The sequence below is a fragment of the Amphibalanus amphitrite genome, unplaced genomic scaffold (genome assembly GCF_019059575.1).
Source record: "Amphibalanus amphitrite isolate SeventyFive unplaced genomic scaffold, NRLGWU_Aamphi_draft 000801F_arrow, whole genome shotgun sequence".
In the NCBI taxonomy this organism is placed as follows: domain Eukaryota; kingdom Metazoa; phylum Arthropoda; class Thecostraca; order Balanomorpha; family Balanidae; genus Amphibalanus; species Amphibalanus amphitrite.
This window is the reverse complement of record NW_024882295.1, coordinates 309,128-330,512: the sequence shown is the minus strand read 5'-3', so window position 1 is coordinate 330,512 and position 21,385 is coordinate 309,128. Positions and strand designations below refer to the sequence as shown.

Sequence of the window (21,385 nt, the reverse complement as noted above, 5' to 3'; positions counted from 1 at the left end):
GTGCACGTGTTGTGACAGGAAAGCGGCGATGTGACCACATTTCTGACGCAATATCGCAGCTTCGCTGGCTCACGGCTAAGCAGCTTGTGGCCTACCATACAGTGTGCGCTGTCGATCGGACAATAAGGTCAGGCCAGCCGGATGCCATACTCAAGACTTTTGGACCGCGAGCGCGTCAGCGGCACAATCATGACACCAGACGGGCTGATCTGTATACCCTACCAACAATCCGAGTTGAGGCAGGCAGGCGGCGACTCTGTTATCGCGGAATGTCACTCATTAATAACTCGCGCATTGAGCCCGGCATTCCATCTTTTCGGGCTGAAGCGAAGCGATTTGCTATGTCGTTGTGAGCTTCAGTGTTTTGGTGTCGCGCTCGCGCGCGCCCGCGTGCATGCGTATGTGTACGAATGAGAGTAGCCGTAGTGTCTTGTGTTCCAGCTTCCCTTTCTGCTCTACATAAGACGTGAATGAGTGAAAAGCCACGTTTATTGTGGACCTTATTCGAATACATCTGAATCTGAATCTGAATCTGAATCTCTCTCTCTCTCTCTCTCTCTCTCTCTCTCTCTCTCTCTCTCTCTCTCTCTCTCTCTCTCTCTCTCTCTCTCTTTCTCTCCCTCTCCCTCTCCCTCTCCCTCTCCCTCTCTCTCTTCCCCTCCCCAGGTTTCTCTGTCCCCCTGTCTTGCCATAACCCGCAGCACCCCACTCTATGCTGCCACAATGACCCACCCGTCTCCCCGGGCCCAGGGCTCCGAGCGGCAGGCTGACGCGGCCCGGGAGCGTCTCTCCGAGGGTCTCTACAGCGACCACATGACCATGGTGAACGCCTTCAACCAGTGGACCAACGCACGCGACCGGCGCGCCTTCGCACGGCAAAACTTCCTCTCTGGCAGCACCCTGGAGATGATCAGGTGGGGGCCGTGACGGCTTACACGAGGTCTCAGCTCCCACCACTGCATGGCCGGTAAAACCGTTCGACCTTGCACATGATTGATGTCTGATGAACTAATTGCTGCGGCATTAAGCGAGGTAATGCTTCTCGTAATTTCTGATTTACAGCTCCTGATGACTATTTTAAGAGTGTCTTTCATTATTAATTGAACTTCTCCCTGAGGTTCACTCCGTTAATCACATGGTATTGTAATTACAATGTCGCATGGTCGTTTGTTCTAATATGAGCTTGCTGTTGGCACTACCTGATTATAGCTGTCGGCAGGTATTCCTCATGACGGTGCGTCGTTCCTAATATTTAGGAAATGAGCCTACATACATCCGGAACCTGGAAACGGGGATATTTTAGAAGCTACATGCATTAACCAGCTGTCATCGGCTCTATTACGGTCTTGGGTATTGCTGGGTATTTGGCGCGCGTGTTACAACGAATATCTGGATCAGCGTCGTCGGTAGATCACCGTATAATTACATATACCACGATTATATAATTTTGAAGCTGATTCAGTAAATCCGTCAGCATTGTGTCGTGCAACATTGCGATATTGGTTTACTGCTGCATTGATAATGTCACACATCATGTTTCATATGTCGTAAACCGGACTATATTTGCCTTGCGACATCCGGATAATCAGTGATAATTTTGCGGGATCAACAGTAATTTTTTTGGTATTGCAGGGACCACCGATGCCATTAGTCACATTTTTATATTGTTTTTGCTTAACAAATGCCTCTTTTACTCGTTGTCATGTCCGTTGTGCACGGTGTCAGCCTAAAACACCGAATGGTCCCGTTGATCCCGGAAAATTATCCCTGATTATGCGGGTGTCGAACGAACGCTTGGTCGGCGTTTTGGTCGCTCATGGCTGGGCGATTCCCCTATATACCCTGAGCTGATGTATCCATTAATGTGGCCACGTCAGTCAGCCGTCACCGCCATGTCAGTGGCTCTCTGTGCTGCTGATGGGACGTCATGTGCAGCTGACGTATCGCCAGTACACGTCAGTCTCAGTCAGTCGGCTCTGAGGGTATCATACGCCGAGTAAAATGGATTTCCAGACAACCGCGTACGCCGCCGTCGAAGCGTCCTTCAGAATAGTCATTACATTGTGTAATTGAATCCAACGCACATATGTACGAGTATTCTCCTGCCTTGAAATACGAGTCCGAGTATTTCTATAGTCGGGCCTGACTTAATAATGGCATTTGGACGGGTGATACTGGAGCTGTCCTGGCGACTTCTGCACCGTGGCTTTGGTCCCGAGGTAACGGGATTCATGTTCAAGGATGTTCATATTTTATAGGAGCCGCATCTTTTCACAGAGGAGGTGCGTTGTGTGGCTTACAGCGGAAGTAGCGTTATTGGCGATTCTCGTAGGTCTTGAGTGGTGTGTCAGTGTCTGCGTTGTTCAGTGACTTTGTTCACTGGAATATCGGTTAACAGGAAATCATAATAGGACTAGGTTTACTGCAAGTGCGTGGAAGGTATTTCTGGACTATTTACCTTAATGTTTCATCCCACCTCATTTTAGGGAATATAATCTTTGGTTATGCTAGGTTGGAATGAAAGGATCGGCTGGCTCAGCTCGACCGTTCCGCGAAGACAATGTCCGGCCTGGAAGGCATTTCGAGCTCAATGAACGGTGAACTGAAATGAAATCCAATCATGAGCGCCAGACGGGTGTAATTTCATCGCGCGGCGCTGCGCAGCTGCAGTGGTTCTGCGCTGTTTGTAGTTCTCCCCCAGATCGATACACGGTTGTTGTTAGTTATGATAATGGAAGTATGACACGCTTTCCGTTATGACTATTGACTGCTGATGTTAATGGCACACCCTGTCATGATTTAATGATACACTGATCCATCCTGTCCTCCAAAGCGTAGTACCCATTCTCACACAAACTTACGGTTGCACCATACATTACAAAACTTCCTTATGAAACGCCACATGCAGTCATAAATTCACACGTTGCGCTTTTACCGTCCACAGTGGACTGTATGACCCAGTTAATGGTGCAGTTGCTCATAGTTGCCAACGTTGGACTAGTGTGTACCCTGCTGCTGTTTTACTAGGCTTCTGATTGATTACCGCCAGCCATCATTACATTAGATTACGTTGAGCGAAACTTGTCAGACTACTAGCCTTAATGTGGTGTTGGGAAGGGGAGGGGAGAAGCACCTTGGTTATTTATGCTCGTAGTACCCATCTCACTGAGCCGTTTCGCCCCCTCTGCCTCCATCTGTCACCGCTTTGTGTCTCACAGGGGCATGCGGCAGCAGTTCCTGGAGCAGCTGAGCAAGCTGCGGTTTGTGTCCGGCACAGACGCCCGTCATCCGTCCCTGAACGTCAACTCAGATAACCTGGCCGTGGTGCGGGCGGTCATCAGCTCGGGACTCTACCCGAACGTCATCTACGCACGGTGAGAGAATAACTGAAGGGCATGAAAAGCACGCTAGACTTAACCCGAACGTCATCTACGCTCGATGAGAAACTGTGACAATAAAGCACGAATGGAGTCCAGCTGAACGCTATCTACGCAGAGCATGGCTGCCCAAACGTCATTTACTTGCACCTGGTCAAAGCTTGTGTGACCTTTACTTTAAGCTCAATCATAGATCATCGTAGGCAATGCATGCCGGTTGTGAGGTTAGCGCTAGCTAGGTGAATATTAACGGTTAGCAAGTGGATATGGCAATGTGTTACTGCCCGTTCATGCATAGAAGAATTCATGCAATTAAGAATATTTTTCTTCACGATTTTACTCTTTCTTTTTTTTTTACTTGTCGCCAATTTTGTCAGTCCAAGGGGAGCGACGCCACATTGGCTTATCTCTCATATCCCGTATCTGGCGATCCATTCGCGCGGCTTACCCGGCTGGCACGCGTCTGGCATAAACTCACTGCGAAATTCGGGGCGTCATTTTATGTCCCAGATAGCTACCTCATCAAGTTTAATGGCCCTCATGTTTAGGAGTGGGCTTGTTTGTGAATTCAGAGCATATTCAATTCTTGCATCAAACGAAAGCGCCTTTGAACCCGTGCGGCATTTGCATGTTGAAGAAGCGGCGGCCTCTCCGAGCTGTCATCAGCGTGATATTTTCTGAGAAATACTCGACATATTTTCCGAAAACCTCGAGCCGACTTTGAGAGGGGCCACTGACGCATGAAGCTCCAGCTCTTCCCCTGGAAGCAGCGAGCACTGCGGAAGTGCCCTGCCCCCGGGCAGAGTGCCCCCCCCCCCCGGCCGACAGAGAACCCCCTCCCGTCGGGCAGACCCCCCGCCGGGATACTGCGGTGCTGATTGCTCCCCATTCACCGAAACGTGCCTGGATTAAGCGATTGAAACGTCCGATTGAAACAGCCGCGGTGGTATTGCTTGGACGTTGGTCCACGTCGAGTTACAAGGCAGAGCCTTACACGTGGGTAGGAACGACGACCCATGGGACGTTTCAGCAAGCACCCAGTGACTTTTGTGACGCTTGACATGGTGGCGTGACACGTTGACATAACGTGACACCGAGTAACATGCGTGACGTGTGACGTGGCGTGACGTTTGCCCTCAGGCCGTCCAAGCACCGCACCATCTTCTACTCACCGGAGGGTCGCGTCTCTCTGCACCCCAAGTCGGTGCTCAGCCGCGCGCCCAGCCTGCCCGGCCACTGGCTGGTCTACAAACTGAAGGTGAGAGAGGTCACTGACCCGGGATATTGTGGTGACGGAGTGTGATTTGTGATATGGCTATTGTGGTAAATGATGTCAGGATGTGGTGGGATGATGATTTACTCAGTTTGCTAACTGCATACATTTCGAGCTGATGATTTCCGTTTAAAGGCCCGAACATGTGCGATTATTGAGTGAAATATCGTTTGAATATGATAGTTATTCTGCTCCGACCATAGTTAAACTTCGGTTTTCCTAGCACTGCTGTAGACTAAATGCTAAGATAAATGTTTTTCATTGCGTAAGTTACAGTCGGTGTCGCGAATGCCAAAAGGCACCACATCGCACGAGCATCTAACGATCACACAAATAGCAGCACAGCGAACTTACAGTATCTCGCTTGTTCCCACTTGGTCGCCGCCTCAGCCAATTTATACCCCCAGAGTTTCCCACCGAGTGCTACCACGGAGCGCGCTGATACTGTCCTCTGAATGGGGTGGTGGTGACCTCCCATACCACTCCCCGGGGCACTGTTGGCGTGATTGTGGTGGTGGTCGCTGACCGCCCCGTGGGGGACGCGGGAGCCCACTCCCAGTCGGTCGGGCGGCTCTACCGATGAGTGTTCTCCGTACTGAGAATTACGGGCACGACGGCGAAGATGGGGAGGGGAAGGCATTCGAGGAAGGCTGTGGCGATACTACTCAGGTATATTAGAAAGATCGATTGAGTATATTTTATAATTTTCTGACAGTCTTCCGTGGTATAAAATTTTGTACTTAGCCAATGACAGGCTGATATGCGGTTAAAATACGGCCATGTCCTTGCAAAGTCATGTTGTTTGCAGCCATTGGTATTACGGCTTCGAGTATCGCAGACAATATTACGAATTCACTGTGGAATTATCGTTATGTTAGGTAATGGTCCCTGAGTAGCCGTTCTCAGCGTACGTAACTGCCTCGCCGTCATGGGTGTTGGACACACATGCATGTTAAATAGTGCCAAATAACAGTATGCGCAGGACACGGCTGTACTTGATGTTCTGTCGGCCTTCCGTCCTACTTGTTATTTTTTATTATTAAAAACGTTATTGCTCTTTGTATGCCGTTTTAAGCTCATTCCGCTTTGAAACGTCAACTCTTGGAATGCGCTTACACAAAAGCATTTCGTTGTTCCTTTCTTCGCTCCGTAAGCAAAATGACGCCGTTCTCTGTTAACTGGACCGTTCCCTTTTTGCCCCCAACGAATAATTAAGCTGTGTCGTCAGTGATGAGCTCATGTCTGCCCCGGTGATGGGGTCGTTGGCGTTAATTAAATCGTCGGCGTGCTAAGCACTCAGCCATGTAGACACCTTCATTTTCTCACGACACCCTAGTGGAGCTATGGCGCTAGTGGATTCCATAAGCTTGACCAGCGATAACGCTGTTTACCGAAAGACTTGTGGAATGCGTTTGATGCAGTAACTACGTGTGTTCTGGTATACTCAGTGTTTTACTCAGTAGAGCACCGTTCAACCACACATAAATGCTCCTTCCCAATCAGCAGATCCAATCATGCGCCGTCAGTAATTGGTCCCGAGGGACCCGTCATTTTCCTGCCGCTCTAAACACGGTGGCGTTGACGCTGCCCCGGCTGCCGCAGAAGTGAACGCAGCAGGCGTGCGCGGCCTATAGATTGGCTGTCAGTTTGGCCGGGTTAAGTCGCTGGGATGGCTCCGTAGGGGGTCGGCACGCTGCTTAGGCTGAACACAACAGATGTGTTTGGGGATACGGAACATCTGCGAGCGGTTGTGCAGCGCGGCGGAGACAAAGCAATCGCTGGTATGGCGTACGTTAAATATCAAACACAGCAGCTATGCGCAGGCAAAAGCAATGCGTGTTTTCGTCTATTTTCCGCCATCTGCGGTTGTTATAGGCGACAGTAGCGGTCCCTCTTGTATTGCGTCTCGAACCAGACTGCCACACGTTCCAACTGCGTCCGCTGACCCCGGCCGTCGGCCCATGCGCCGGCGGGCAAGTAACCGCAGAGGCGGCTCCAGGGAGGCCACTCGAGGAGCACACTACCACATCTCCCCCAAGTAACCGCAGAGGCGGCTCCAGGGAGGCCACTCGAGGAGCACACTACCACATCTCCCCCCCCCCCCCGGGAAGGGGCCGCATCGGAAAGGATGGGAATCTAACTCCGCACATAAACACAAACAGATCGTGGCCGACCAACAAACAAACACGATCGTGGCCGACATAAACAACCCTTATCACATGGATAACAATAACATGCAACAGAAAATGTCTAAATCTCTTCTATCAGTCGCTGTGTTCGCTTTCTTACTCTCGACGATCGGCGTACCGGCGGCGCCTCCGCCCCCGAGCGCGCCGGCCTCCGTCGCGCCGGACGGGTACCGCTCTGCATTCCCGCGCCGGCAAGCGCAGTCCCCAGTGTGCTGCTCTGCGCAGTCGGAGACGGTTCGACGACCAGATGCCTCCTACGAAGATGACACCGGTTTCGATCCACCACCCCACCGTCGTCGAATTGCACACGGTACCTCCGGTGCGGGCACACGGCAATCACCACACCACATCTCTCCCACCGGTGGGTGCGGGGATCCTGCACTCGCACTCGAGTTCCGGCGGGGAACTCTGGGAGGTCTCGTGATTGGCTGTCGTAGCGGTCTTTGACTTTGTTATTGCGCTCTCGTCGTCGGTCTTCAAAACCATCTGGAGTTTGTTGTTGGTAGATGCTGCGGTGTGTCGGCAGGGTATCCCGGATAGGCCGTCCGTAGACGAGCTGGGCCGGAGATGCACCATGGCTCCCCGGCGTGTTCCAGTGCTGTAATATGCCTCTGGTCCAGGCGTCTTCATCCAATCGGCACTTGCGAAGATCCCAGCACCTTCTGAGTAACTTTTTAGCTGCTTTTACTCCCGATTCAGCACGACCATTTGACTTTGGATAGTGGGGGGACGATGTGGTATGAATGACGCCCCATTTTCTAAGAAAGTCTCTGAACTGGCAGGAGGTGAATTCTGGCCCTCCATCAGTCCATAAAGCTTCTGGAACTCCAATTTGGCGGAAAATCTTAAGCAGTGCGGACATGACTCTAGCAGTGCTGGAGTGGGTACCAAGATATTCTACATGACGCCACCCAGTAAAGCCGTCAACAGCAATGAGATATTTACCTCCAGCATGACTGGCGATGTCGGCATCCAGGTGCTGGAACGGGCGCTCTGCTGGCTTACGCTGGATCAGCGTCTCCCGTTGCTGAGATGGCAGTTCACTTTGGCACCGCTCACACAGCCGCGTGATGTTGTCTATGTCGTTATCCATTCCCGGCCAGTATACTATCTGCCGGGCCCTGGACTTGGTCCTGTCCTGTCCCAGGTGTCCAGCGTGGAGTGTCTTCAACGTCTGCTTCCGGAGGACCGCAGGTATGACGACTCTGCAGCCGCAGAGCACGATCCCGTCATCTACCGACAACTGATCACGAACCGGCCAGTATCGTTTGACGGGTTCTTGCAATTCAGATTTGTTGCTGGGGAATCCGTTTTGAATTGTTTGCACCAGGAGCTGAAACTCTGGGTCCATTGCTGCAGCCTCTCGGACCTCTTGAAGGCGAACGTCTACTTGTTGGGCTCGGAGCTCGCCCCCACCAGATGGCGCTGGCTTTTCAGTAGCAGGCAGCTGCGGCTGCATAGGTGCCGCCACCTGTTCGTCGAATGGTGTAGGTGGCACTGCTGTCGTTCCTGCTGCATCTGGTTTGCTCCGATCTGTGCTGGTGCCGGCAGCGATTTGGGCGGTGGCTGGTTTCGGTGCGTAGTCGTCCCTCTGGAGACCATCTCGATGGTCGACCTCGATTTCGGCAGTCAATGGTGTAGCCGACCGTTCCGGAGCGCCAGCACCGGCATCCATAGACGGCGTGTGGGTGCTCTTCATCTGGTGCGGATAGTCTCTAGGGATGATGTTCAGTCCGCGGGTAGTGATCCAGGAGAGCAGCAGTCCTGTGACGCTGGGGAGAATGTGGATGCAGTCGTCCACTGTGACGTCACCCAGAGTGATGCGGACGGGCAGAACACCGATGGACCTGATGGTTTCTCCATTTGCCGCCTTCGGATGTTCTTCCGCCGGGAGAAGATTTTCAGGAAACTCGCCCATGTCTTCTAGAAACTGGAGACCTCCGACGCTTACATCAGCTCCGGTATCGGGTAGCGCGTTCACCGAGGCGGCTGCATACGCCTCCACACGCACCCGTACTCTTGGCGCGCTTTGTATGGACGCTGAAGCGACGATAGTTGATGCTCTGGGGTTTCCGGCTGCCGAACAGTCGTCCTGCTGAAATCGAACCTGGCCGCCGCGTCCCGGCGATGGTCGGGAACGGTCTTGAGACGCGGATCGGGGTCGACTGCGCGGAGATGTGGACATATCCCACGGCGGTGACGATTGGTTCCGATCCCGAGGCGGCGGCGACCGGCACCGGCCCCGCGACGGGGACGACGGGTACCGGCCGCGCGGCGGCGGCTGCGGCGGGTACCAGCCCCGCGGCGGCGGCGACCGGCTCCGGCCGCGCGGCGGGGACGACGGGTACCGGTCCCGCGGCGGGGACGGTGGGTACCGGCCGCGCGGCGGGGACGACGGGTACCGGTCCCGCGGCGGGGACGACGGGTACCGGCCGCGCGGCGGCTGCGGCGGGTACCGGCCGCGCGGTCCGTCACCGCTCCGTTGACGATCCGTCTTCAGCTGACACATAGCAGCGAGGTGGTGTAGTCCCTGACAGGCCCGGCACCGCTGACCGCGGGCGGGGCACACCTGATCGGACCGGTGCCTCCGCCGGCCGCACCCGGCGCAGGTCGTCGGGTCACCGCCCGCCAGGGGCGACCGCACCTGCAGTGCTGATGGCCCGTCAGAAGCGCAGACGTACAGCTCCTGTGCGTCGCGAGACGCCGCCTCCAGCTGCGGGCGAGTTCTTTAAGGGACGTTAGAAAATCATCAAAGGATTCGCCCTGTGACTGTATCCTCTCGTTGAACCTCTTACGTTCAATAACCTCATTTACCTGGCCATTAGCATATTTTTCTAAAGCGTCGATTGATTTTTTCACATCGATACGGTCACGTTCACTTAACTCCAGGTTCCGCAGAACTCGGACGGTGTCGTCCGTGAGGCAGTCTCGGAGGGCAGCAATCTGGACGCGTGGCTCCGCCCGCTCCAAGCCGGACAGTAGAACATAGTCTTCCCATCGCTCCCTCCAGACGTTAAACAGTTCGCCTCGGTCACTGGCGATGTCCAGCCTGTCGGGTCGAGTGTTTCGACCAGACCACACCGGGCCAGCCCCGGCCGCCGGGGCCACGACGGCATCACTCCGCGGAACGTCCACACTCTCACTGTTCAGAGACATCACTCCGCTCTGTCACCGTAACACCAACTACTTCTGTTCCACCCCGTGGTTAAAAACACCCTGCCGGCTGCGCCATGTTATAGGCGACAGTAGCGGTCCCTCTTGTATTGCGTCTCGAACCAGACTGCCACACGTTCCAACTGCGTCCGCTGACCCCGGCCGTCGGCCCATGCGCCGGCGGGCAAGTAACCGCAGAGGCGGCTCCAGGGAGGCCACTCGAGGAGCACACTACCACAGCGGTGAAGACGTTTTGAATTAAGTAAAACAAGTTTCTTAATTACCAACTACTAACCAGACAAGGTGTCTGAAACATTTATTTCTTTCAACCTAGCTCGGGCTCGTACGACATTCCTCGGTGCCGTTTCGGTGATAATCTCTGCGCCCGCGGCCGCCTCTCCCGCCTACCGCGGTACGCAGGTGTCGGGATAACTAACCGTAGTTGCTCGCGGCGGGCCGATTCGACGCCGGTGAAGCGGCTGTGGCGGGGATTGCCACTGCCAGCAGCATGTCTGGTCGGCGTACTGAGAGTTGACGGCCCGGAAACCTGGCCGTCTACGGGTGCTCGGCCCGAGCGGGCGCAGCGGCGCAGAAATAAACCGGGCGCGCACGGTCGGACGGTACCGGTTCGGTTCTATATCCTTGGCGGTGCCGGGCGCCCGGAGGCACAGTTGCTTGGGCCAGGTACTGCCCCCAGGCCCTCTGAGGACTGGACCTAGAGTGCAGGAGACCCTATCTGTGCGGCCGGTCAGAAAAGCGAGACGGCATCTGTGATCTTCGGGTTCGGTTCAGGTTACCAGGGACACAAGACGCAAGATATTTATGTTCTGTATGATCGCATTAATTTCTTACGGCTGATGAGCAATGACAGAACAAATGGCCTCGCTCGGCTCCTGACTTCTGGGCAATGCGATTCCAGGCCTGCAGACGCCGGTTGCCGACAAAGTTTACGTGGAAATACATCGGGATCATGGCTTACCTTGATAGATTGTCGGGCTCAAGGGAGACTTCTATTTGCGGCGTCGAAACGTATGGTGGTGTCCTTAGGGCATCTGACCTTTGCCCAAGTTGAGGAGATTTGCTGACCCTGTGTTGTCTAGGTTACCCTGGTCATGCGGGTCATGCCCTGGTCCAAGGCCATATATCCTGGTCTAGGCAAGGGTCTAGGGGGTCTAGGTTTGATTTTGTGGATTTTCCGTGTTACGATATCTCGTGCGTCTGTGCGTTTCTTTGTCGCGATGCGCTTATGCGTTTTGTATGTCGAGTTGTTTCGAGCACGCTATAAATGCGTCCCACCGCCCAATCAATGCATTCATGTAAGGGAGAGTGGGGCAAAGCGGCCACCCGGGGCAAAGCGGCCACCCATCCTTTTAGCCCTTCATAGTTGGCGTCAGTTCCAATTTATAGTTTCCGATTATACTTCTCTTCACGGTCGTTCGAATGAGCCAGAACCGGGGTTTCAGGCCCATCACCATTGTTCTGTGAAACACGGAAAAGCATTTCTTGCCAGGTTACCAACTATGTTTACAATTTTTAGATGTTATGTTATTCCATAACCGTTTGAAATTTTTATAAGCGTTCTTGTCCATGCATTGCATGGTTATCGTACATGTATTCTACCAATTCTAATGTTTTTTACCCCACTAATAGCTAAGCTGGAATATTTTTGTCTCGGACGGTATGCGCGGGGCAAAGTGGCCGGGGCAAAGTGGCCACCCACAATTGGCCTTAGGTTGCTTCCATCTGGTTAAAAAAATTATTTATATTCAAACGTGTCGTCATGCATTCATCTTGGCCACTTTTCAGTTGCATGAGTTACCAGATAATGCAACTAAATGTTTATTTTCATAAAAATCTTTTCTTTGTTTACCTACAGGTGGAAGATGATAAAGTAAACATCCAGCCTCGCTTAACCTTGTCACCATCAAATACCCTAGTCGTACACGAGGCAACTATTTTGTTTCTCATATCGGGACTTGAGAGTACGCCGGTGGCCGCTTTGCCCCAGGGTATGGGGCAAAGTGGCCAATATGCATAGGTTTAAAGTTTTGTCAATATCTTTCATATGTGAACGCCTTTGGAAATAAAACGCAGTTGAAATAAAAGGCAACTTAATAGGGATCACATTGGTATAGAAAGAATCTTTCCAAGTTTAAAAATCAAGCGTTGGCATCGTGAGAGGCGTTAGGGTGGCCGCTTTGCCCCACTCTCCCCTAATTTCATTCATAGATCGTAGGCAGAATTTTGTTTATAGGTATTATTCAGTCTAACGTCTTCATATAAAGGCATTTATCACCGTTTGACAGAAGCGCTGTCGGAGTCGTGTGCGCTCCTTTAGCAAGTCTGTGAGGAAGGCTGGCTATTGCAGCTCCAAACCCCCAGCCATCACAATGATTACGCATTACGCTGGCCAATCTATACGCGCTCATGGTACTCCCTTTCCTTCTTGGCTACCCCGCCGTTTTTATCATTATCCCTCGATCGTTACATCAAGCCATAATCACACATCACACCATTCTTCTCGCGGCACCGTCTGCCTCCATCACTGGGGGGCGAGCAGCTCTCCGTTCACGCCCACGATCAGCCCACTGTCTGAGCTCAGCGGGGCGTCACGGCGCTCACAATCACTCACCACTGGGGGCTCCTAGCCACCGCAGTGCTCAGCTGCCGCTTGTCTGGCTATTCATGAGATGTAAATGTATACTAACGGCCAGATAATGGTCGTGCCAATCAGCGTGATTATGCGAGACTCTGATGTTTGATAGTAGTCGACAGTTTGGTGGTATTTGAACTGATATTGGCGTAGTGTTAGTTGTCGGGTCTTAATTGTCGGAAGCAGAAGGGCTTATTTAGTTGCCGTTTATGATATCTGAGGTGGTGAATTTCCTTTCTGTGCATGTACCATTCAATAATGCAACGCATGTGTCGTCGCTCCCCCTCTTAGCCGTTCCTATCTGTCCATATGCCTACTCGCCACTCATGGTAATACCCAGGTATCCGCTATAATACCGAGGTATCCCCAGCCGTCCTGCCTTCACCTCTTCACCCTCACCCCACCTCCAAGGTCACCTTGAGTCCCCCTCCCCTCCCCAGAGTGTCACCAACCGGGGCCGACTTCAGGTCACGTTCCCTGTCCGTCATTCCAGCACTTTACGCCGTGCCCCGGGGGCACTGACCTCCCGTGGTTGCGTCATTCGGCCGACCTCCGTTACTGGCTCTCCGGACGGTCACTGGGGTCCACTCTGTCGCGGTGACACGGCCGGCCCCGGAGAGCCCGCGGGGGTCCGCCCTGACCGAGAGCCGGCCGAGACTCCCCTGAGACCGCGCTAGGGGCGGGCGCGGTGAACGGTGTCACCGCCCGGCGCAGTCCAATATCCCGTCTCGGCGCACTCATTTCGATGAGTGCGGAGAGCCTGTGTAAACGCCCGGTACGATATTGAAGGGCTCCGACCCGCTCTAGGTATGTCTAACCTCGGTAAATTTCGTCGAGAGTGATTGGGCCCGTACCTTGGTACATATATAGGCCGCCGGCGCCGATTTCTCATTTCCGTAAATGACACTCGTAGGGTTTTTATTGCCAGGTTGATGTTATTGAATCTGACCTCGTATAGGGTGAATTCTATTGATAATTGATGTATTCCTTTATTGTGTGTGATTCTATCGTATTTTCTGTTGGGATTGCCTCATAAATCACTATATTTATCGGGGATATGTGTTCCGGCGTATTATGATACATATACCCACACGAAATATTCGCAGTATCTTATCATATGCGGTATTGCTTCTGCTCAGATACTTGGTAGTCCTCAAGGCAAAATGTGTCCGAGCTTCGCGCAGTACTGATGTCATGGAACGGATATCGATTCACTCCAACGTTGGCCCGGGGTAGATGGCCTCATCCGTTCGATTTATGCGCTCTTGAGGCGACAGTCGGGAGGAATAGCTCCACCAATCACAGCGCTCGCACTCTGCCGTCAGACTCATGCCTTCCACCAATCACGTTGCGTCTGTCCCGCACACGACGTCACTCATGGTAACGCCGTTTGCTTCGACGTAGCTGCAGTTGCTGCCTGCACCGCTTGAACCCGACTCCAAGGGAGGCTTGGTTGGGCGTGGACCGCCATTCGACGACGAACCCATTAATACCATGCAATGGCTCCTCGTTTCTGCCACAAACTTTGTAACGGAGGAGATGACTCCGTTGATTTCGCCTGTTCGTTGGATTCACGAACCTGATGATTCACAACGGCTGATCTGCTGCGAAGTTGTTTGAACAAATTCAACTGTCTACATGAATTACTGGTTTTATGCCTGGTTTCATACCTGTAGGCTGTTTACTGGTTTACTGGAAGTACCTGGTTTTATCCCTAACGGCAAAAATCAGCCGCATTCTCGTTGCGACATGGTGTTCTCGCATGTTGCCCGTGTTAACAGGTTTTCTGTTTAACCAGTATCCTCCGGTGTACCCGCCGCTCGTCTAGCCAGTACCCTCTCCCCTATCCACCGTTCTTCTTAACCAGTACGTACCCTCATTTGTGACCTGTACCCGCCACTCGTCTGACAGCACCTCTCTGCCTCCGCCGTCAGATCAAGAGCAGCAGTGTGACGGTGCACGACTGTTCGCTGGTGTCGCCCTACCAGCTGCTGCTGTTCGGCGAGCGACTGGACCTGCTGGAGCCAGAGCAGGACAACCAGCAGCCGCTCATCGCAGCCGACCCGTTCGTCCGCTTCAAGTGCCCCCGGCAGACGGCCCAGCTCATGCAGGTTGGTGGGACAGGGAAGAGGGAATGGTGGATCAGCTGATTATTGTGGTAACTTGATCGAACACTTACACGCGTCTCGAATGGTGGACATTTTCAAACGGCTTCTTGCAATGTGTCCAAGAATGTAATGTTGCGGGGAAATCCACCCATAACGAAAAGTATAATGACATCCTAAAAATGTAAATAAAAACATCCATACGGCAGTCACCACGACTCATAATAATAATCTCGAACCCAAACGTCTAGGAGCAAGAGAAACACAAAGCTCGCAAACTCTCACAACACGCCAAGAAAACCGTTCGAATAACCAAAATGTTCAAATATATGACCCTACTTTAAAACTTCATTTAACATCCCGAATATCAGAATACCTTCAAAGTTTTATCAGTATTTAATATTTCTACATTTTTGTCTAGTGACATATATAAAAACAGTGCTTAAAAATGGTCGAAGTCAAGTTTTATGTAAATAACGACATCCTTTCCGGTCTTTTTTTTCCACATCCTCCCCCTAACGTAAAATGATTTTAACCACACTGGCTTCTTGTCTTGTGTGCGGTTATGACCAAGTAAGTGGAGTGGGCGCTCGGTTTTGACGCTTATCAGAGTAACTATAAACTAAATATATAATAGATTTAGAAAAAATAATTTGGTAAATACTTTGGCTATCAAACTGACACTAGTTTAAGCTTTTTAAAAGTTCAAAGCAGCGCCTGTATCGAGGCCGTAATTTCTAACTTGCATATGCAAATATCAACAAGCACTTTGCAGCCCCAATGCAGTGTATGGCATCCGGCAGTCATTTTTCATCGCAGTTGGAGCGAGCGTGACTGGGTTTGTTTTTCGCTGCCGTTTGTTCGTCGTGGCCTTGCACCTAACCTCATTTCGAATGTTTGCCCGGCTTCCTAGGGTGACGTGGTGACGACAATGTATGTATGTATTTACATCGTGCAATCGGTCCATGAACACATGGCTATTATGATTGACATGTCATAAAAACAGAACATCGGAATTCAGTTGCACAACTGACACACACATTCACGCACACACACTCAGCTCACATCACATTTGTACATCGCGCTACTCGTTTTGTTGTTTTGCCAGAAGATACTTGCGGAGTTTTAGCCTGAACTCTCGCGTTCCCATGTTGTGGAAACTCGGCGGCAATTCATTGTAGCCCGTGACGGCAGAAAACAGAAATCGTCGGCGTCCCGATTCCGTCCGTATTGCAGGTCTCTCCAGCATGTCAGCCTGTCTGGTCACACGGCGGTGAATGCTACCCCGGGTCACGAGGCTTCTGTACAGGGTTTCAGGCTGGCAAGCTGACAAAATCTGTTTTAACATGGTCAGAGAGTGGTAGAGATGCAGATTTTCTGCTGACAGCCACTTCAGCGTTTTCAACACGTCACTGATGTGGTCGTATTTGCGGCGGCCTGAAATAACGCGTGCGCCGAAGTTGAGCGGTTTCTGCAGTCTCGCCATCTGTGTGGTGCCGCACACACCATATACACTAATACAGTAGCGCACCGATGAGACGACGAGTGCCTGTACAATGGTAGCGAGCGTATCCGGTGGAAGCGCGTGCCTACTGTGGCTAAGTCCGCTTAGTAAGCCGGTGCAGCGTCTCACAACGTCATCCACATGTGCCGAAAAAGTCATTTCTATCGAAAACTACGCCAAGGTTTTTGACAGTGACGGAACCGGTAATCGTAGCCCCCATAAACTGAACCCGTGTCGGAGGCATCGAGCGGAGATTTTGACCTGTTCCGATGACGAGCAGCTGTGTTTTGTTAGCGTTAACCTTCAGTCCATTTTTACGAAACCATAATGACAACACTTCAAGGTTCCTCTCTAGTCTAGGGACCAGTTCATTGTCACTGGGCCTACCAAACACTGCCATTTGCACGTCGTCAGCATATTGCACGAGACAGCGGTCGTGGGAAATATCTGCATCGAGGTACAGCGGCATGTCCGCTGCGTAGACAGCGTACAGCAAAGGACCCAGCGCAGATCCTTGATACGTGCCTATCGGGTTCAGTAGAGGCCTTGAGAGCGTACGTCCCCCATCCGGTGTGCTTATGAGGACCTGTTAACAATGCGGGAGCACAAACTTCTCTGGCTGACACCGTGGTCCAGAGCACACTGTGCCACCCTGATTGCATAACCGAGCCCCAGATGAGGTCTGAAATCTAATATTACCGGCTTTCTCTGACACATCTGTGTTTCCGTTTGAAAAAGCGGCAAGACGAACATTGAAATAGCGAACTTTTCGTGCCGGATGGCGGCGTTTAATCAGATTAGTCTAGCGTGGTGTTTCCGTGGAAAGGAAAGCGAAGCAGCGACCGCACTTTTCGCGACTTTTTTCAGCCTTCTTCTGAATATTTAAGTGGAGCGAAATGTGACTTGCATATGTTGCCTGCAGCCACCGTTGTTTCCCTTACCAGCAGTTTCACGCCAATTATGCCACCTCAATTGATGTTAATTAACAAAACATTTAGCCTTATGATACAGTGCACTGTGATCCCATATACATAGGTATATACGGGATGTACTTTTGACGGCAGTTTTCAACTGGTTGATTAATGCGCTGTGTTCTAAAAAATAAAATGATGTATCATTGTCGGCCATTCAGTATCGTTGATATTGAGCCTTCATTTTCTGTTTTATATTTCACCTTTCTTCCATGTGCATTCAGCTGTTGGGAATGGAATCAAATGGGCTAGCAATATTGGCCCAGAAATACGCTCTTTATTACGGTATAAAGAGCCTTGTTTTATTACAAGACACTTTTACGAACGGTGATTTCAGACCCGGCGCCGTTTTATGTGGTCGCTGATAACGGTAATATGACTTGCTCGATATTGATCGTCCTGCCCGTGGTGCCCAATAATGCAGCGGCCCTTTGAGCTGTTTACCGTGTGACGGGCCTGAGCCAGTCGCTGGTTCACAATCGGCCATTATATGGCTCCTAAATCAATATCGATTTGGTTGTAATCGGTCTGACGCCGTTATTTATTTCCCATCCGGTGGCGTGGGATTGTCGCCGCCCTTCACCCGAAAAACTTCAGCACTGAATGAATGAATAAAACACTGCAAACAGTCTTCTGTAAATGGCGGGAACGGAAGGTGGCCACCTGACAAGGGCGCCATTCTTGACGTCATAAAGCGAATAGTTTTGCATGTGTTTGTGAAACGATTAGATGCAACCTTAATATCCTACGGGGAAAAAAATTGTATATGATGTCGTATATTTGTCCAATTCAAATAATCATCCTACTGAAACATGCGGTCATTGACCTGATTTTGGTTACGTGGGCATCTTACATGTACAATAAACATAACATCTAGGGACGACCTTCTCCGTGCACCTAGCAATCTCCCATCCGCACCAATTGTGCACTCTGGTGAGCTGGTCTGACTGACCGTGACTGCTGCGGTGCACGGCTCACACCACCGCACAGTGTGTGCACACACAGAGATCGATGCGCCGAGCGCCGTGTGTCGTGCCGTCGGCGCTGGGGCGAGCCGGACCAGCGATTGCGCGGATGATTGGCGTCCAGTGAAGTACCAACATACGGCGCGCGATCCAACGGTGAAATGCACCCGAATCGCCGGTGCAGTTGGAATTGGAGTTTTTGTGGGGTAGATAGTGTCCCTTCTAAAAGAGTCATGTCGGTGTTCGGTGGTGACCGCGTGGTCTAGCTATGCAAGCTCGAATTCCGTGGTGCATATAGGTACCGTGTGGATGTATGAATGGTCAAAAGTCTGACACAATGAGATGCGACTGGCTGTGTAACTGAAAAATTCGCTGGTTTGCAGGAGATGGTAACCCCGCTGTGCTGTCGTTGGTGCCAATTTCAATCGGTGACAAACTATTTTGGTCGAATGTCGGTTGGTGGAATGACAACCTTGGCGCGACCGTAATTGCCCACGTAATGCAGCGCGGGACATCGAACATGATGCTCCATCATTTATCATAGTTTACTGACAAGTGCTCTATCTCCCACTGAACACCGTGGGCTTTTCTTATGGAATTTTTTGAACTACTGTGGTCTGTGAACTCAACTTTTTCATCCGCTTTTTCGCGCTCCCCTGCTTAGTAAGCTATTATTTGCGTATCTTCCGTTCCCTCGTGGCTCCATTTTCCTCTTGAATTCAAACGGTACCTAAATAGCTATCACTCTACGACTTGGTTCTTTAGGCTGTCGCCCAGACCCAATACTCACGCAGCGGCCGCGCTGCAGTGCGGGTTGCCTACCACCCAGGCGTTCGGTAGAGCTGCCGTGCGGGTTGCCTACCATCCCAGGCGTTCGCCAGCGCTGCCGTGCGGGCTGCCTACCATCCCAGGCGTTCGGTCCATTACGCAGCCGGTTGCGCGGGCTCGCTCCTCCGACGGCTATTGAATTGGAGCCGATTTAGCGTGGAGCGGCAGATTCTGTATCCATCATGGCCTGGGACGATGGGAGACCTGCGATGGGTGGCGAGAATGGATGGCTGGAACGCCGAGCGACGGAGGGGTGTGTCTGGGCTTGCCTGGAGCGGGGGGGGGGGGGGGCAAGGAACTGGTCTGTGGGTGAGCAGCTGCACCATTTTCGGCACGGTGGACTGGGGGATTCAGTGACGTGCTGAATTCGCGAGAATAATGACTGAGTGATGATCTGTCGAGATTTCTCGGAGTAAGAGAAACGCGGTGCAATAAACTTGGAGATGGTTAGGAGGAGCAAGAACCGTGGAATCTACAAAAGATGAGCGAAACGCAGAGCAAACGCATATACTTTTGAACATTATTACGCGTTGGAGGCCTGATTTACTGAAACGCCAAACAGCTAACTTTTGTTTTCTGTTCAAAACTTTGACCCATCTCGCCTTTTGGCGAAATATTAACGGACTGTCCTTTCGCGTTTCAATCTTGCTCAGAGCCATCGTTTCAGTTCTGCGACACCAGCTGCAAAACCGCCCCGCTGAAATGCTAGATCCTGCCATCATCTATCTTCAGCCGCTGGCGGATTGATCACAGACGCATGGGCTAGTGATAGCCTGCCTATTTTAGAGCCCTGCCAGACGAAGCGTAAAATATCGCTGCCTTTCATCACGCACATGAGCACATTTTTCAGCGCTAGCGACGGCGAAATGCGCCATGCCAGATTGATGGATGGTGCGATGTGATTTGAATTTTTAGCATATTGATGCCTAATGCCGTTGAGTTATATACTGTTTGGCTTATATGAATGGTAGCCTATTAGTTGTTTTAAATTGTCAGTTCATGTGTCACTTTTGCTTATATTGCTAATTTGAGCATTTTGTAAGGCGCCTAAGTTATAGTAATAGATTGGTTTATAGTAGTTCACGCTTAACCTAATCACACAATACATCAGACAGCTGAGACAGCGGCATTTCCGCCTTTATTATACAACCTGCATGCCACATGTCATGAAATGTGTGCTCATCGCTCAATGATAATTTCCAGAACTAGACCAGACTCACTAGGACTCGGTTTCCATCTAAACCTCCAGGGCAATGTTTGCCACGTCCTAGCTCAACTCTCACCTCGGTCATTTGTCTTTTGCATGGCCACGGCCGGCCGCCGCTCCGCTCCGCGGGCCGTCCGTCCTTCGCCGGTAATAATAGAGCGTCATCCATCAGACCAACATGACCTGTCGGGACGCTCCAACGCCTCTGATCATGAGCGTGCCACCGTGGCCCCTCCTCTCCTCTCCGCTCCCCTCCCTCCGCCCTCTCCCCGTTCTGAGCTGGCGGCATCCGCTCCCAGCTACTACAAGCTCAAATGTCGTGATGGTCGGTCGTTAATTATTATTAGCTCGGCGGGTTGACTGCTACGTCAGTCTTGGGGGTGATGAACTTGTGCTGGGTCGCTACGGACGCTGAGCGTTGCACCAGAGCGACTGGTGGGACGGCGGAGTTGAAATTAGAGAGCTCGGAGATGAATATGGAGACGGTGGGTGTGTTGGGCAAATCGCTGGGTTGGGTATTTTCGGTTGTGATTTTTCGTTACGTGTGCAGAGTTTTACCGTTGCCAATTTATTTATTTTTTTATTTGCATGATCGCCAACAGAGCAATCTCCACTTATAGGCGCAGTCATATCGTCGTTATTGATCACTGTGATTTATGCATTTCATGGTAACCAAGTATGAATATATCCTTGGCGATGAAAGAATCAGTATCCGTCGCCTGGAATCATGAGTTGACGTCAGTTAAGTTGCCGATTGGGACATTTGTCGGGCTTTGCAAGCCATCCCGCATCAATTCACAAATCCTGACTGAGAGGAAATGATAACGGCATATAATTGTGGCGCATCTTGGTTCGGAATGTGCCGTGATCTTCGCTTGACACAGTGCCGTACATATCATATCTACACGCAAATGTTCAGCTTACACAGCTTATTCTCAAATATATAATGCGTTGCAAAAATTGTTGGTTTTAAGTTCAATCGTTCTAACTAGTGATGTCAATTGCGGAAAATCGTGATACCGATACCAAACAAAATAACAACAATACCAACCATACTACCAACAATACTAGATAAGTTTCACTTATCTAGTCACCAACAATACCCATGGAAAAATACCGAAACCGAACCGACTTGTGAATATGAGGGAAATACCAACTTT

At 51.4% G+C, this 21,385-nt stretch overlaps 1 protein-coding gene across 1 annotated transcript in view; it reads left to right on the top strand.

Moving 5' to 3' along the window:
- Positions 1–750: 750 nt before the first annotated feature.
- The window catches only part of LOC122366380 (ATP-dependent DNA/RNA helicase DHX36-like), a gene marked incomplete at its 5' end in the record, with an annotated part of 57,659 nt that continues 37,024 nt past the window's right edge, over positions 751–21,385 (top strand). The window contains 4 exons of the mRNA XM_043338588.1: positions 751–914; positions 3,219–3,374; positions 4,518–4,635; positions 14,580–14,756. Of these exons, the coding sequence (XP_043194523.1) occupies positions 751–914; positions 3,219–3,374; positions 4,518–4,635; positions 14,580–14,756 (615 nt within the window). The remainder of the gene's footprint in view (positions 915–3,218; positions 3,375–4,517; positions 4,636–14,579; positions 14,757–21,385) is intronic.